We start from the raw sequence: 16,716 nt of genomic DNA on the forward strand, positions 1-16,716 counted from the left end.
ACTGTGTGACACAAACTCAGTGCTTTGGTCATTAAATAATGTCAGGCTCGGTTCGGGTTCGGACAGAAATATGCGGCCCGTGCCGCACTCTAACACACACACACACAAACACACGGAAAACCGGACATTATCATCAGTTTATAAAAAACCCCCGGACGCCCCGGACGGGACGTGAAAAGTGGACATGTCCGGGCAAAAGAGGACGTTTGGTCAGCCTATGAAACGTGATAGAGACATCCATGTCCTTCTCAGGATGAATTGCTATAACTTTGTGATCCTGACTTTTCACTTAGTGCCATTATTGGACCAAAGTTTTTGCTTGGCTAATAACTTTTTATGACCAAATATTTGAAAAACTAATGGCATTCTCATTAGTCTTAGCTGTACTTTGTGTTAAGTGTTAAATGAGCAAATATTAGCATGCACAAAGGCTAAACTATAATGGCAATCATAGTAAATATTACACTTGCTTAGGATTAGCATGTTAGCATTGCCATTGTGCACGAGTTGCCATCAGGGATGTGGTTAGCATGCTGAAATAAGCATTTAGCTCAAAGCACTACTGTGCAGCCTAATAGGGCTGCTAGCATGGCTGTGGACTCTTAATCTTGTTTGCTGATGATGTGTTGCTGTTGGTTTCCATCACTGCACTGGATCAGATTGCTGGTGTGTGCTATGGGCAAAGCATTAGTCAACACTACATGATGATGATTTCTGTGCATGTCATCATAACAGTATACCAACAGAATCTGTTTCAGAATGATACTAACACTCATTCCGCTTAAAACTCAAAGGCTTTAAAGAAAAATACAATTAAACATTAAAAAACTACAAAGTTCTTCATCGTGTTCTCTGAGCTGCTGTGAGATTTTAAAGTTAAGTGACACAAATTAAAAAAGTTTTGAGCGTTCATTAGCATCAGATCCCCCTCTGCTTGCCGTTTGCAGTGGCTGATGAATAGAACCAGTGAACAGAGCGTTAATTATGTCTGAGTTAATTTGATGAACTTAAATATGGTAAACAGCTCTTTTCCATCGCCTCTCATAAGTCTGAATTAATAACTACAAACGCCTCTTCTTCCTCTCCCGCTCACTTTCCTTTTATTTCTCTCTCAGAGGAAGTTTTTCTTGCCATGTGAATAACAAATGACTTTCCTTCAGCTTGATGAGTCAGGGTTGTTTGCATAAAATGAAAAATAAAATGGAAAAATTGCTTCTGTTTCCCTCTGTCTTCTTCTCTTGTTAAATTAATTTTGAGCCTGAGATTTCAGCAAATCATACTCTGTTGATTCCTCCTTTTATCTGTCTGCCCTTTATCCTCCTTTTCCTTCCTTTTCAACATCCTTTCTTCCATTTAACCTCCTTTCTCCTCTTTGTCTCTACTCTTTTCATCTCATCGTCCTCTTCTTCATCCTTCTATTCTTTTACGCAGGGCTTGACGCTAACTTTTTTCCCAAGGAGCACATGTGCTCCTAAGTTGAAAAAGTAAGGAGCGCACAAAGAACTTTAGGGGCACAATGTAAATTGATCAAATAATGTGTTTTCCGTAATAAACGTGATGCAAACAGACATTTACAAGCAAAATTATTTAATGAATTTGTATACAAAATGTACAGAAAGGTAAAATCATCAAGTTTTGAAAAAGTATTGCAATTTAATTTTGTCTTTAGTGTTATTATCTTATATATATTATCTTTGCAATATGATTATCTTATATAATGTTATTACTATCCTAAAACATTCTGCAGGTCCTCTGAAACTCTGCATGACTTAAGCCTCTTTCACACAGAGCTTTCGCGGCGCCCACCGCGGGGTAGGGCGCAGAGGACAGGATTTGGGGGAGTACAGGCTTGTTCAGGAGCTACAGCTCCATGGTGACCGCTTCAGGGTCTACTTCAGGCTCTTCTCTGCTATTGGATTTGCGGCGCCGAGGTGTCGTCACAGCGCGTTGCGGTGAAATTAAAAAAAATTCAATTCGAGCGCAGGCTGGCGGCGTGCGCCGCTCAGCTCGGCGGCAAGTGGTGCGCTCTTGCGCTGCGGTAGCACATACACAATGAATGGGTTCGTCGGCGGAGGTCTGTGCTTTGCGCGCTCTGTGNGATTATCATATTTTTTTATTGACAAAAATATAGGCTGCTTCGGCTGATTTTTTAATGCGCACATGTGCCCCTAAATATTTTTTACAGTTCGCACACACCTATTTTTAGTCGCAAATGCGAGTGAAATGCTCACACTGTCGAGCCCTGCTTTTACCTAAATGTTTTTTCAGTTAACAGTAGTTGAGAAATAAGAATAAAATGGGAAAATACTCAATAAGGTTGGCTCCCATCCAATCAATGAAAATCAGTGTAATTGCTTGCACAGTTATTCATTTTCTATACATTGTTTTGGCCATGCAATACTTTCGCAGAATTTGAGCTAATCACTTTGTTTCAACAGTCATACTGTATGTCCACAGTTTGTATGTCTGTAACAGTAATTTAAATTTTCAGCTTGTTGCTGGGAAAAAATGGATGGAGATTTGCATGAAATGCCAAAAAAACAAACATAATTAACACAGAATCTCATAATCAAATGCAAGATAACTAGCAACTACCTACTTGACCTGTTTGCTCATAACTTTTGAATCACATCCATTTCAGCCCACCAATTGTTTTTGCATCGTCTCCTATATGCATGACATGATTTTGCCAAGTGGGACATGCTCCTGGATCAACATTGCGATCAACCAATCACAGCCATCTAACATCATCAAGGGGCTGCTCCAGGGTTAGTGAGTTAGCTTGCTAATTTGGGAGGCTATGCTAACAAATAAACTTACCGATAGACTAGAATATTAGCGAGTTAGCTTGCTAACTAGGTAGGCTATGCTGACAAGAAAGCTTACCAGTAACAGCTGCAAAGACCTCCTTTTTCAAAGCCCATTCAAAACATTTTTTTTTTGTTGCAGAACAAGTTTTGATCCAGGACCATCACTGCCATTTTGATCCAGGATCATTTGTTTGTCGATCCAGAACCATCATTATCATCTTAATCCTGCACAGTTTTCTTTAGGTTGAACCAGGAACATCATTTCCATGTTGATCCTGCTAGATAACTTGTTTATGTTGATCTTGGATCATAATTCACATATCACAATAAAAATATAACTTTACAAATCTTTGGGAGCAATCAGCAGGGGAACACTGCAGTTGCACTTTGAATCAATGCAACATGTTGCTATAATTTACCAGTAAATTTGTGATGCAATTCAAGAATGTACTGTTTATGCTGAGCAAAATCATCAATCTTGTCAATATTTACTCTGTGAGCAGTAACAGCTAGCAATCACACATCACATATTTTCTTCAGAAAACTTACAATATCTAGTTGTCTCTGTGAGTCAGGAACAAAACACACTGATGATTTGAAGGTGTCAGGAAAATTGAAATAAAAAGATACAGGGATAACAGGAAGCTGAAACATGTTGTGAAGATGATTTGAATATTGGAGATAATTATTTAAACATAACTAGAGATTCAGGGCGGCACGGTGATGTGGTTGTTAGCACTGTCGCCTCACAGCAAGAGGGTTGCCGGTTCGATCCTGGGCGTGGGAGCCCTTCTGTGCGGAGTTTGCATGTTCTCCCCGTGTCAGCGTGGGTTCTCTCCGGGCACTCCGGCTTCCTCCCACAGTCCAAAGACATGCAGATTGGGGACTAGGTTAATTGATAACTCTAAATTGTCCGTAGGTGTGAATGTGAGCGTGAATGGTTGTTTGTCTCTATGTGTCAGCCCTGCGATAGTCTGGCGACCTGTCCAGGGTGTACCCTGCCTCTCGCCCAATGTCAGCTGGGATAGGCTCCAGCCCCCCTGCGACCCTCAAGAGGATGAAGCGGTTAGAAGATGAATGAATAAATGAATGAACTAGAGATTCAGAAGAATGTTGAATGATGAATTATTGGAGATGATTTGAACATCAGACAGGATTTGAAGATACTTTGATGAATGATAACTTGAATTAGAAGTGATGTGATAATAGAGACATGAACTGAGAAGATGATTTAAAGAGGGATTTTAAAATCAAGAATTCAAAGCCATTTAGAATAAAAAGTATTATAACACAATCTGTTGCGAAAAGAAAAACACTTTGAAGTTGATTTAAAGATTAAAGAGGATTTAATGATGACTGAAAAATCAGAAGCAGAGATGACTGGAGGGGAGAGAAATCACGACAGATTACTGTAAAAATCCAAGCACGCACACACAATAGTAGCGGAAAAAGCCTACCTTGATCATTGGCCATCTTGTCTGGATGTTCCACTGCAACAGCAAGGGAGAGAGAGTCAGCAAACTTATAAAATATAAAACAAAGAAATACATTTACAGATAAAGCAGGTCTTGATCTTCAGTCACACACATACACACTGACAGACCTTTGGCAGTCCTGAAGTGGACGGGCTCAGACAGCGGGCCGACCCCTTTGGCGTTCTTGGCCTGGATCCTGAAGTAATAAACCGTGTCGAGGTTCAGATCCACAACCTGATGGGTCAGCCGGTCACCTGTAATCGCCTCCATCACCCAATCATCTATTGGCATGTTCTTATCCAGCGTATAGTACAGGATGTAACCTAACAGATGATGAATTATAAAATCAATATTTATATCCATAGTGCAGAACAGTTAAAATTAGTATGCTCTTATTCAGTTTGTAAGGAAAATGTTAAATGTTGTAGTGAAAAACATTCATATAACTCAAGATATCATGTAGATTTAATATACTGACCAATATTTTTACTGTAATTTAAGACCCAAAAAACCATTAAGACTTATATTTGTTTCAGTATAGGATTTGAACAGACAGATTTTCAGATTTAAGGTGTGACATATTAAATTGAAGATCCTTTTTTAACAGAATTAGGCAAAATAATATAAATAAGAAGAATGTGTATAAGATCTAAAAATATCTGAGCTGTTTTTGTGTGTGTGTGTGTGTGTGTGTGTGTGTGTGTGTGTGTGTGTTTGTTTGGTGCTTTGGTGTGCTGTTATCCCTGCAGGGAGTGTTTGATTCGTCCTCCAGGACGCTGCAGGAGCAGCAGAGCTCGTTAAAACAGACGGGTTTACAGCCGGGTCGATTGCCCAGAGGAGGAGGGAGAGAACAATGGAAGAAAGTATGTGTCAGTGTGTGTGTATGTGTGTGCGTTTGGTTTGGATAAATAGGCTGACAACTGAAATCTTGTAACAGCGTTCTGATATTGTAAAACAATAATTTTTGGTCTACTTTCAGACATTTTACAGACTAAATGACCAATCTGTTATTGGGAAAATAATCAGCAGGTTAGTTGAAAATCAAAAATCAATAACCTCTGATGAACAGTGTGTGTGCAATCTGTAATTGAACAGTGAGTGTGCACCGTGGATAAGTGGAGTGGTATAGTTCTTGTGGTTAGTGTGTGTGCAAGCCCTCACCTGTGATTCGTCCGTTAGCCTCCATTGGTGGTTGCCAACTGATTAAGATGGCGCGGGGTCGTCCCTCACGACTGATAACTGTCAAATCTTTAGGAGCGGAGCTAGGAGCTGTTGATTGAGGATGAACAGAAAATAGAGGAGAAAAATAAGAAAGTCAGCAGTGATAGGATGAGATAATGGTGTGGTCAGCTTCAGTTTCTGTATATCAGTTGATGACAGTATTCCGAAGTAAGTAAACCAGCAGATGATTTGCTGAAATTTAGCAAAAGTAAATTCATTAGATGTTTAACCAGGATTACCAGCACCGTTAAATGTTTATTACAATTTAACTAATGCACTTAAACTAACAGTTTTATATTTTGAGAAATGCTGTAATTTGCTTTCTTGCAGAGACTGGATGACAAGACCGATATATAAATCGTGGCTCCGCTAAGTTCAAGTTTTCGGTCAGAGGACCTTCATCACCCTGATGAAGATCCTCTGACCGAAAGCTTGGTTAATTAAAGATACTTGCATTGATCCAAGTGTGCAGATCCTATTTTCACACAGAATGAAACAGTATGTGCAGTATATGTGTAATATATGTGTAATATTTTGACATCTAAATCACTTTTATCAAGCATTTTATTTTGAAAGTCAGTGACACAAGTTGAACAATTGACCCCGTCGTCACATTCATCACCGACATGAAGGACTCCAGCGATGAAACTTTGCAGCCCGAGGATGAGGTGGCAGCCTACATGAAGTTCAGGACACCCAGTGAGGGTCCCGTCGAGGTTTTATGGTGGTGGAAGGAACATGCTAAAATGTTTCCTAACCTGGCAGTGGTTGCGCGGAATGTTTTCGCCCTCTCGGCATCAAGCGCAGCCAGTGACAAAGACATCTCCTTTGCTGAATTTGAAATTTAAGAACGTCTAACCCAGCTTAATGTGTCTGTTAAATCATGAGTGCAGGTCAGGTCGCCAAACTTTTCATAACGGGTGTGGCTTTGACTTAGACATAATAACAGGTAACGGGTGGGGTCTTTTACTGAGCTTTACGGGGATGGGTGGGTTAGGGTGAAGAGATGTTTTCATATAGTTTTGCTGCTGTTAAACGTGGTCCCAGTTTACTTCCATATAAGAAGAATGTTTGCTTTCTTGGATTCATTGTTCATTGTGGAGGCATGCAAGAAAACAAAGTTTTCATCATGAATTCAACGTAACCCGGTGATTGATTGATATACAAATAATCATTTTGTGGGTTAAGTATTCCTAATACAAGTACATCTCAAATTTTAAGCTAATAGTAACAATAACTGAATTCCGTAGGCTAATGGACTTTGATAGAGGAGTTTAAATGTTTAATGTTCAAATTTTTGAGCTTCAGTTCAGCTGGATGTTGACGGTAGACTCTCAGATTCAAGCTTGTTAGGGACGTACCTGTCTCAGAATTATGCCTGTCATATCAGATTTGGCTGTTTCAACGCAAGTATTCGCCTATTGGCTCCTTTTTTTTTCCAGTTTGAGAATTTGAACAGGGTTCAGTGGGATGTTCATTGTGACAATGACATTCACTGTGCTAAGGATAGGTCGAAAATGTGCAACATTTTATGCTAACACTAGATGTCAAACAAAAGCTAGATAGGCTTCTGTATCGTATTAAGTTGCTATGAGCTTTCAGGGAGCAGCCCTAAAGTTCATACTGTATGTTAGGGCTGGGCGATATAACTATGTACGATATATTGATATATTTTCAAGCAAGATATAGATTTAGACATTGTTTATATTGATACAGGGTCAACTCTGAGAGACACAGAGCTGCTACTCTGTTTAATCTGTCTTCTCATTAGTCTACAGTGGCATATCGGTCTATATGTTGCACATGCTACGCTAAATCAGTCTGTGAGATGAATAAAATGACTGCAGTAGCACCCGTGCAATCCATTGCTGCGCTACACGTGTGGAAGACAGAGCTGCTTGATTGTGTCAGGTAGTTTATGTGTGAGGTGGATCGTAGCAAATCACCTTTCGTTTTGGTAGCTGTAGTCTATTGTATGACACTGACACAGCGCCTGGATGCAGGTGACATTTGTTTAAAAATGCAGTGACAACACAGACATTTCATATACAAGACATATATAACACGGACATAGTGTCTCTCACTCCTTTCTGCCCTCTGCCTCTCTGTTGATGCTCTGTGCAAAAATATGATTAATAGCCTAGATAAATAAAAATACATAAATCATTTTCCAGCATGAGATTCATTTGAAAGGCCAAGGAAAACAACTTTTTACCTCACCCACGAAGATTTTTAATTGTTTGAGACAACATGGATTTAGGCCTACTTGATACTTTTATAGTCATATTATAGTTTTGTGGCCTGTGCTGCAAACCTTTGAACCTCTGTAGCTCCAGTGCTCTGTGCAAAAACTTTAAGTACAGTCCTGCCATTTATTTTATATATTTTTCTTATTTACATGATGTGCAGCTGTATATTTTCAAACAGAGAACAAAATCCTGTCTTTGCATTTTATTTTGAGTTTGTTTATATGAAAGGGCTTGTGACATCTCAAAAGTAGCTTTTACTTGCATAAAGCACAACTGAACTTAAGATGTACAGCAGTTCTCAACCTGATGTTCCTGGCAATAATCTAATGGTAGCTCAGTTGATCTGTGGGTGCTCTTGTACTCCAGTAATCTGCTCGGGTTGAACATGAGAAAACTGTGCAGAAGGTAATTTCCATTGCTTTCCTAACTGCCCTGTTGTTCTGTTCCTGTTGTGAAAATGTCAGGGACTCTGCCTCACAACCAGCACTCACACTTTCCTCTCCCCAATTGTCACCATAAAGTTGTAGATGTGATTATAGACAAGTTTTTAAGTTTCACACCAGGACAGGCCTCAAAGCTCCCATCTCAGAGTTGGCTAATGAAACCGCTTGTTAAATCCGACATGACGCGCTGGAGGAAATCATGAGTTCCAGCTGAGCCTGTTAGTGATGGTGGCAACCTGTACTTCTCATAAATACAGAGGGAGGCCATGGAAAAAATACATGTGCACATACCTGCTGAGAAAAGTAGATGGTTCGAGCACTCAAAAGTAAAATAATTACACCTATCTTCAGTTTATAATCAATGCTCCTCAGCGGTTGACTACTCAGCCTGATCTGCATCACCAAAACAATCATTTTAACTGAAAAACACTAGATTCAAGATATTAACCACTTCCAGCGAGCATACACCTCATAGAATAACTGTTAACATTCAATTAACGGTCCTGAACACAGAGTTGTTCAAGTACTCTGACTGATTGGACAGGTTGGTGGAGCTATCTTGAGAATTTCATAAAGGCCCTCACTAGTAGCGTCCCTGTCAACATGCCCTCATTCCTAGGTCGTCATATACTGACATTCTGTCACACCCTTTGTTGTCTCATAGTGATGGACAAGGCATCCTTTAGCATCTATTCTCTATAGTCCTTTCTACACACAGAGCTACAGAGCTGCCATGAAGTCCCTCCTTAATGTTGCCTTTGCATTTTTACACAAAACCAAACACTGGCAGCATCATGCAGTTCCAGTTTGTGATTTTAGACAGTATGCCAGCATCACAGAAGCAAAAGAGTTGTGACGGGTATGATGTAACACACCAGTGTCTGTCAGGCCTCTATTGTGACATATAACATACACATCTGCAGCGCTTTCTAAACAATGACAATCATTTTCTGCCCTGTTATATGCTGGTTGATCTCGTCCTCCGCTTAGAAGGTAAGGAGCACCCAGACCTCATTGTTTTCCCAATTTTGGCCGCTGTGCTCCCTCTTTGAGTTTACTGCTAACTGTTATCAGCTGCTTTTTTAATCTCCCGCGAGTGGGTGGCATGCATAACGCATTGACAAATCATCAGACCCATTTCGCCCATGGGCCCATCCTTTTGACTGTCCTGTTTACACAGACGTCATTTTAGCGCTGTTATTACGTCTGATGGCAGCTTAAAGGCAAGACAACTCTAATTTGAATGTAACTTAAATAACTTTATTAAATAAATTACATTAAATGATTATATACGTATTATAAAATGTATATTTTTTTATTATCATTATTATTTACAGCACCATTTGCATATCAGGTGAAGGTTGGGAGGGATTGTGTTTAGGTTTAAGCCTCTGGGAGGCATGGAAGTTGCATTACCCTTTGCCCATTGTATTTCCACATTTCTTGCTGTGCAAGTGAAAATCTTGTTCTGATAGTGATAGTAGTGCTAGACGGCAAGTTAGTGGGATCACCAAAATTATTCAGATTCATCCTCTGGGGAGCAGGGAAATCCACAGCAAATTTGATTTCAATTGGTCCAGTAGATGTTGAGAGATTAGTAAGAGACCAGAGTGTGTGGGCTGATATCACCGCTTCTAAGACTCTGCCTCTGGCAGCAGGTAAAAACCAGCATATAATATAGTGTCCCTCAGCTGGTCTCTTTTGGACTCAGTGGGTGATTATTTAAAGCAGAGGTACTATGTACTAAAGGCAGCTTTTTCTGTGTTTTGCTGTGAAAATGTGGTCAGTGTTTGTGTGTCCAGAGCTGGTGGTGGATCACTGCAGGGACTGAGTGGGCTCAGTCCGTCTGCTTGCTCTGAATGTCAATGTATTCCAGCAGGCCCCGGGGAGCCGGCTGGGGTAATGCCGTTCACGCTTAATTGGGTGACAAATCCGACAAACATGATTGTAAACATCCTGAAAGGGATACCTTGACATTTTGATTTCAGTCTGTGGTTGGGTTGCATTGTTGCAGACAGTTGTTGTGTTAATGCGAGGGAGAGTGGAGTTTCTCCATTATACCTCACTGAACCAGAACATGATTTCTGTGCATTGTCAAACCCCTTATTAAAAGTAAGCGCTGTTCAGGGAGGAAAAGAATATAAAAAAGTTCCACCCCCATGTTGTTTTGGTGAACCCATGTTTCCTAAACCTGCCCTCATTTAGTATATAGTTGTTTTTCCCAGAACGACTTTAAACAAATTCTCCAGAGAAAAACTGAACCATCTGTGTTAAACCGAGTGTTTTACATGTCAGTGAAGAAGAGGAGAGGATGAAGGAAAATGTTATTACAGCTGAAAAATGATCACCCACTAACTAGAACTCTAAAACTTGGTAGTGTGAATGTTCATTCCTGACCTCAAGAAGAGTAGTTTAACAGCAAAAACTTAATTCAAGTTTCATTTGATATAGCATAGCATTAGCTCAGGCAAAGCAATGAAATTGCATACATACATTAACCCCCTGAGACACCAGCTTTTGTTTGTATTTATTTTTAATTTCTCCTTGTGTTTCTAAAGAGAGGGACCTGTTAAGTAAAAAATAAAATAAAATACACATTGCCTTTCAGCAACAAGTAGTTTTTGAAAAAAAAGAGAAAAAAAAAGTCATATGGGGACACTGAATTTATTTTAAATAATCACATGTTTGTAATGAAGTATTAAATTGTTTATTTCGCCTGAAAATTGTTCAAAAACTAAACAACAAACATTTGCTAAATGTTTTGTAACTCTGAGGTCACCATTTAAGTCTAAAACTGCTCAAAAGTGTTCATTTCAATGCCTGAACATGGCTGTGTAAAAGTAAAACTGCAAATTATGTATAATATTATTTGCAATTTTGCCTAAACCTAAAAGTCCTTGAATTTGTTCATGTTGTAGCTCTGTATGAATTGGCATTGCTCCATTCTCCAAGCTAGGAATGTCCTTGTGTGTAAAAACAGTCTGTCACACCTACTTGGCCTGTGTGAAATGCAGCGATAATACAATGATAAAGCCCCAATGTCCTCACATAGTACTTTTCTAAATGACAGCGTCTATTTAGCTATTTCTAAAATTGGACAAATTTGAGTGCCATATCAAACTACAAATATTATTAGGCATTAATATATACATTTTAACCATAGAATTTGATCAGATTTTGTATCTTGTCTACTTTTGTGTCGGGATCAGCTGTGGACCTACTTGGCAGAGATGGCCGCCATCTTGTTTTTACATGGATTAGTGTATTTTTTTCTTGCTACCATTAGATGGCATGATTGAGCTCTCGGTTAAGCAGAATTAAGTATAAGGTGCAGTTATCCCAAAATATCCTCATATGAGGACACAGAGTCGTAGGCAAGCTGCGTTCACACTACAAGGGACAATGCCAAACTACGACCAGCTGCATTATAGCTGAGTCCAGGGGTCGCGTTAACCGGATATTCTCGGTCATTGACCGGTTTTTTACAACAATGACCGGAAAATCTGAAGGCCGTCGGTCATTTGACCGGTTGCAATTACCACCCCTGCCCACTTGGCGGCGGAGTGCACAGTCAGTGGTTTAAGTGGCTGCCGTTTTCACACTGCAGAGAAAAAGTCATTCATCTGCTTCATGCAGCGTTGTTAACATAACGGCCTGGACACACCAGTCCTGCGAGTGTACTTGCAGGCGCTTGACTGTCCACACAGGCAGCGCATTTCTCCTTCGCTCTCCGCGCCAGTTAAACATCGACTCCACTCGTCTGTTCTGACCATTTTATTTATGTAGTCTGTAGGCTCAGTGACACAAAATTAAAATTGTAATGAAGTGATTAGGGTATTGAAAAATGTGTTTGATTATGCACTGTTGTGTTATTTTAAATTATAAACATGGTATTCCCTCACGTTCCTCAGTGCATGCTGTTGTTATTTTATTTTGAAAATTGGCCGGATTCTCTCGTCTTTTCTGTGTCCGACTTCCTGTTTGGTACGATCCGCTCGATCCAGCTTGACAGAAGCGCTCGCGGCTCGCGTGTAGACCAGACGCCGAACTGAAGCACTGCGGTGTGTGGATGTCTGTTCATCTTTTCGTTCATGTCCTTATTAATGCACACTTTATAACTTGCTTGTTGGATTTATTAAAAACGAACAAATGAAAACTAAATGTCTTTGAATATCTTTATTATCATTTAAAAACGAAAATTAAAATGACCGGTAAAAATAGATTATGACCGGATTTTTACGACCCTGTCGGTCAAAATGAATGGCGACGAAAAAGTCTAGCGCAACCTCTGGCCGAGTCGCTGTTAAAGTGTTGCTCAAGTGCTTGTAAACCTAGTTATGTAGTCATGGGCCTGTGTGTGTCTGCTACATGCCAAAAAGCACCTCAACTGAACGTCATCTGAAGTTTGGATTTGGTCCATAAAACCATTTTTGCAGGTCCATTGCATCCCTGTGGGCACTGCAATACACAGAAAGCTAGCATAGCGCCAGCTAACTAAGCCAAATAACACAGCACCACGGTTAGAAACAAAAACAAATGATTGGTTGATGCTTCGCTGTGTAACAGTTGCATTGAAAAAAGCTGAGGCCAGCTGAATTTGTAGCGCATCACTCCCGTCCGCACCAACAAGTGTTGGGCATCAGTTTGTAGCTTCATGTCACCGCCTTTCATTGAAAATGACACGTAGCCTGTTGCTGTGTCCTTTGTAGTGGTAACAGACCATTTGCTGACTGGCATCAGCAGAGTTTTCTATGGTTTTTCTTTTAAATGTCTCAATTGTCTAAATCAACAGAAATCATCAGAATCAACTGAGTAGTACTGAGAACATATTACCAACCATGCTGGATACTTCAGCAGAGGGGTGACCAAAAATGGGGATGGTATGGAATGGTTCTGTTGGTACCATCCACAACATTTTACAATGGAAATGTAAAAATAATCGTTCTAATATGTACTGAACTTAACTAAACTGAACTGAACCGGACTGCTTGGTGGAAAGGTGTTATCAGGTGTTATCCAAAGCAGGCTGTTCTCCTAAATTGTTCGTATGTTTTCCTATGAAAAGTAATGCACCCAAATTCGTACATATTCCGTGTAGTCATGAGCCAGTTACACATGTATTTTGGAAGGGTACGATTACATGAGTTACACACAGATGGAAGCAAATGAAGCAGTCACATGGTACCTCTTCACCATGTTTTTTCTCCGAAACCTCACCGCAGTAACTTTATTACTAAAGCTAACTTCCATAAAGTTACATTAATAACGTAACTTTATGTTAAGGACGTAATGTCATTAGCTGGGCGCTACTTCGTAGAATATCATACGAACCATTGTATGTGCATTTTTGTAGGATTTCATACAAACAATATGTTGTGGATATGTTGTCTAGAGTGGTGTATGACATCATATGTGAGAGCTGTGGGGAACACTACACAGGTCATGCAGTCAGACCGTATTCCAAAGATTTGGTTTGTGGTGCACAGACACAAGTAAAATTAAATAAAAAAATAATAAACCCCTCCAATGTTAAAAAAAATACTTTTAATAAAAAAATACTCATAATAGTAACAGTAATAAAACAAAGATCCCAGCCTATAACACTGCATATTTCATTTAAGCAGTCCCCCCTCCATGCTGTGCTCAGGTTAAGGCTAGGGGATATTTTATGCCAGTGCAGTCCTCACATGGACAAAACTAGAAACACGAGTGTGCGTAAGGCCTACCTGCTTCATATGTTGTGGCGTGTGCCGTCATACTCCAGGTGCTGGACTTGCGACCTTTGGTTACCATGACAGCAAACTCATACATGGTGTTTGGTTTGAGGCCGGTGACAGTGTGGCTGAGCGCTGTGGTGTCTGCAGACTGGACACATGATAAAGTTGTAAAAATAGATTAAAATTGTAGGAAAAGGTGATGTTGTTTGTCAAGACAGAGGAATACAGCTGCTGTTACAATGTGTTATGTATAGCAGACACAGTTTAGATATTTTTGCCTTTAAAGAAGACAAATTCAAGACATAATGACACGAATATTGCAACAGATTTTCATAAAACTTTGAGAGTGTGTCTGTCCTCCATCTTATTTCCCGACTGTTGTGGAGACAGACACAGTCAGTCTGTCCTTGTGTTTGTACTTTAAAGATTATTTCCAAGACTTCAACATCAGTGAATATTACCAAACCCCAGCTGCTGCCTAAACTCAAGTGTGTTTTCATTTTAAGACCAGACTTCTGTTTGTCCTTGTGACACCAAGAAAATGTCTTATTTTTTTTAGAATCTGATGAAAAGAAAAAAATCCTTGTTTCCCCCCAGCTGCAGTTTATTAAGGTGAGCAGACTGTCTGCCCTTGTATAGATTTCCTATTGCCAGTGTTTTCTGAAGCAGAGTTCAGATTATTGTTTAATTTTTTTTCCTGAAATCCAGAGAAGAAAAGAAGTCAATTGAAGTCTTGTTTTCAATACAACCAAAATAATTCCAGATTATGTTTTTATTGCTGTACTGCTCAATGATCTCAGCTGTTTCTGTCAGCTGGGAATCATTTCTTCAGAGATTTCTTGATCAATAAAAGATTCTGAAAAAGACAAAAGCAAACAAACACATAGTGCAGTTTTCCTCAAGTCTGTTTTATGCTCAGATCACTGTTACTCCCTTGATGCTCCATGAGTACTGTTTACAGTAGCTGTGCTCCATTCAGTCTTGCTGGTGAGCTTGTTGTTAGATAGCTGAAGGGAGGGAACACCTGCTTGAATTGAGTGCAGGCAGCACTGGAGATGGCAGGTATGACACTTTTTCCCCTATCAGTTGATAAACATTGGCTGTGGTAACGCTCCTTGTTTAGAAGGAGCATTAATGAGGTGAGCTTAAAACATAAGTACGGGGGCATTTTAAATGTCTGCAACAACGTCTGCATTTCATGACAGACTTAGTTATTTTCTTGCAGGTCACAGGTGTTATTACGTCCTGAGTGAAGTCCCAAGTCAGGACCAGCAAGTTGCAAGTCAAGTCCAAAGATAGGCAAATTCCAAATTAATTACCAAGTCTGGTAAGTCCCATATCAAGTCCAAGTCTTACACTGTGTATAACGTCCTAAATTAAGTACAAGCAAAGAGCCGAAACGTGGTGGTCCAACCATAAGGTTGTTCTGCGTACTACAAGTGTTGCTGGAGTTTTACCTCTACAGACTTTTTGCCTCCTTGATGCACCCTGGAAAAAGTAGTGCTGGAAATCCCTGCTTTACTTCCAAAATCCTAAATACAATAAGTCCCAAGTCAAGACAGGTAAGTCCTAATTTAAGACAGGTAATTCAAGTCAAATCAAGGTCAAGACTGGTAGGTCGTAAGTCAAGACCCAAGTCAAGACAGGTAAGTCCCAAATTGAGCTACAATTTGGGACATTTAATTCCCAAGTCAAGTCCCAAGCCAAGACAAGTAAGTACCAAATCCAGTCCTAATTTAAACCAGATAATTCCAAAGTCAAGTCTGTAGTCATAAAAGGTGAGTCCCAAATCAAGTCCCAGTTTAAGACAGATAATTTCCAAGCCAAGGCCCAAGTCAAGACAGGTAAGTCCTAATTTAAGACAGGTAATTCAAGTCAAGTCAAGGTCAAGACTGGTAGGTCATAAGTCAAGACCCAAGTCAAGACAGGTAAGTCCAAAGTTAAGCTACAAGTCATGTCAACTTCCAAGTCAAAGCAGGTACATCTACAATCAGGTCCAAGTCTCATAAGAAGCATCGTTTTTAAGATCTGGGCTTGAAGTAACTAGTCCCTCCAAGTCAATAGCCCAAGTGAAGTCACAAGGCATAGAGTTAGCTCTTTTTTTTTTTTTTTTTGTCAATTCTCAAGTCAATTCTAAAGTCCTTAGATTCATGACTCGAGTCTAACTCATGTCAAAGTCCTATTCATACCTGTTGCTGAGATAATACTAAACTAAGAAGTGATGTTGACGAGCTTCACATTAACATCATGAATTAACTCTTACCTTGTACTTGCCACTGGTGGAGTAGCTGGTCTTCCATTTGACGGAGTAGTACCGGACCTCAGACGCCTTCTGGTTCTTGGTCATGGAGTTGTCGGCCCAGGAGACGCGGACTGAGTCCGAGGACAGAGCCACGGCTTGGACCCCTACCGGGGGGATCATGGGAGTGCTGGTGTCTGGCATGGGAGTGGGGTATTTATCAAAGAGGTGGAAGAGGTCATCCTCAGATGGGTCAATGGGGTCTGAGGGGGGTTGTTAACGGTAACCAGAGTGTTTGGGGATAATAATGAAATCATACAGTAATGAATGCATGATAATGAAGATTTATATATGCAGACACGAGTTCCACAAGCATTCAGATTAATATAGGTTTGTTATGTGTTCATATACACACAAGTGTGAACAAAATGTAACATAATAAATACATAGATGGCATGCATGTTTGGAAGTGACATGCAGGAGGCAGCCATGTTTGTTGAGAGGAGGGAAGGAGGAAAGGAGGAGTGAATGGATGAGGAAGTGAAAAAAAGAAGAGAGAAAA

The 16,716-nt window shown here is 40.0% G+C and overlaps 1 protein-coding gene across 2 annotated transcripts in view; it reads right to left on the reverse strand.

Annotated features, from left to right (window-relative positions):
- dcc (DCC netrin 1 receptor) overlaps positions 1-16,716 on the reverse strand; it is a 403,570-nt gene that overhangs the window by 97,262 nt on the left and 289,592 nt on the right. Inside the window, exons 17-21 of one of the 2 annotated variants that reach the window (XM_050052349.1) lie at positions 16,179-16,351; positions 13,925-14,063; positions 5,447-5,554; positions 4,414-4,608; positions 4,268-4,300 (exon numbers count right to left, since the gene is read on the reverse strand). In XM_050052349.1, the coding sequence (XP_049908306.1) occupies positions 4,268-4,300; positions 4,414-4,608; positions 5,447-5,554; positions 13,925-14,063; positions 16,179-16,351 (648 nt within the window). Of the gene's footprint in view, positions 1-4,267; positions 4,301-4,413; positions 4,609-5,446; positions 5,555-13,924; positions 14,064-16,178; positions 16,418-16,716 lie in introns of both variants that reach the window. The other variant, XM_050052348.1, reaches the window with a different exon arrangement.

The sequence above is a fragment of the Epinephelus moara genome, chromosome 9 (assembly GCF_006386435.1).
Source record: "Epinephelus moara isolate mb chromosome 9, YSFRI_EMoa_1.0, whole genome shotgun sequence".
NCBI lineage: Eukaryota > Metazoa > Chordata > Actinopteri > Perciformes > Serranidae > Epinephelus > Epinephelus moara.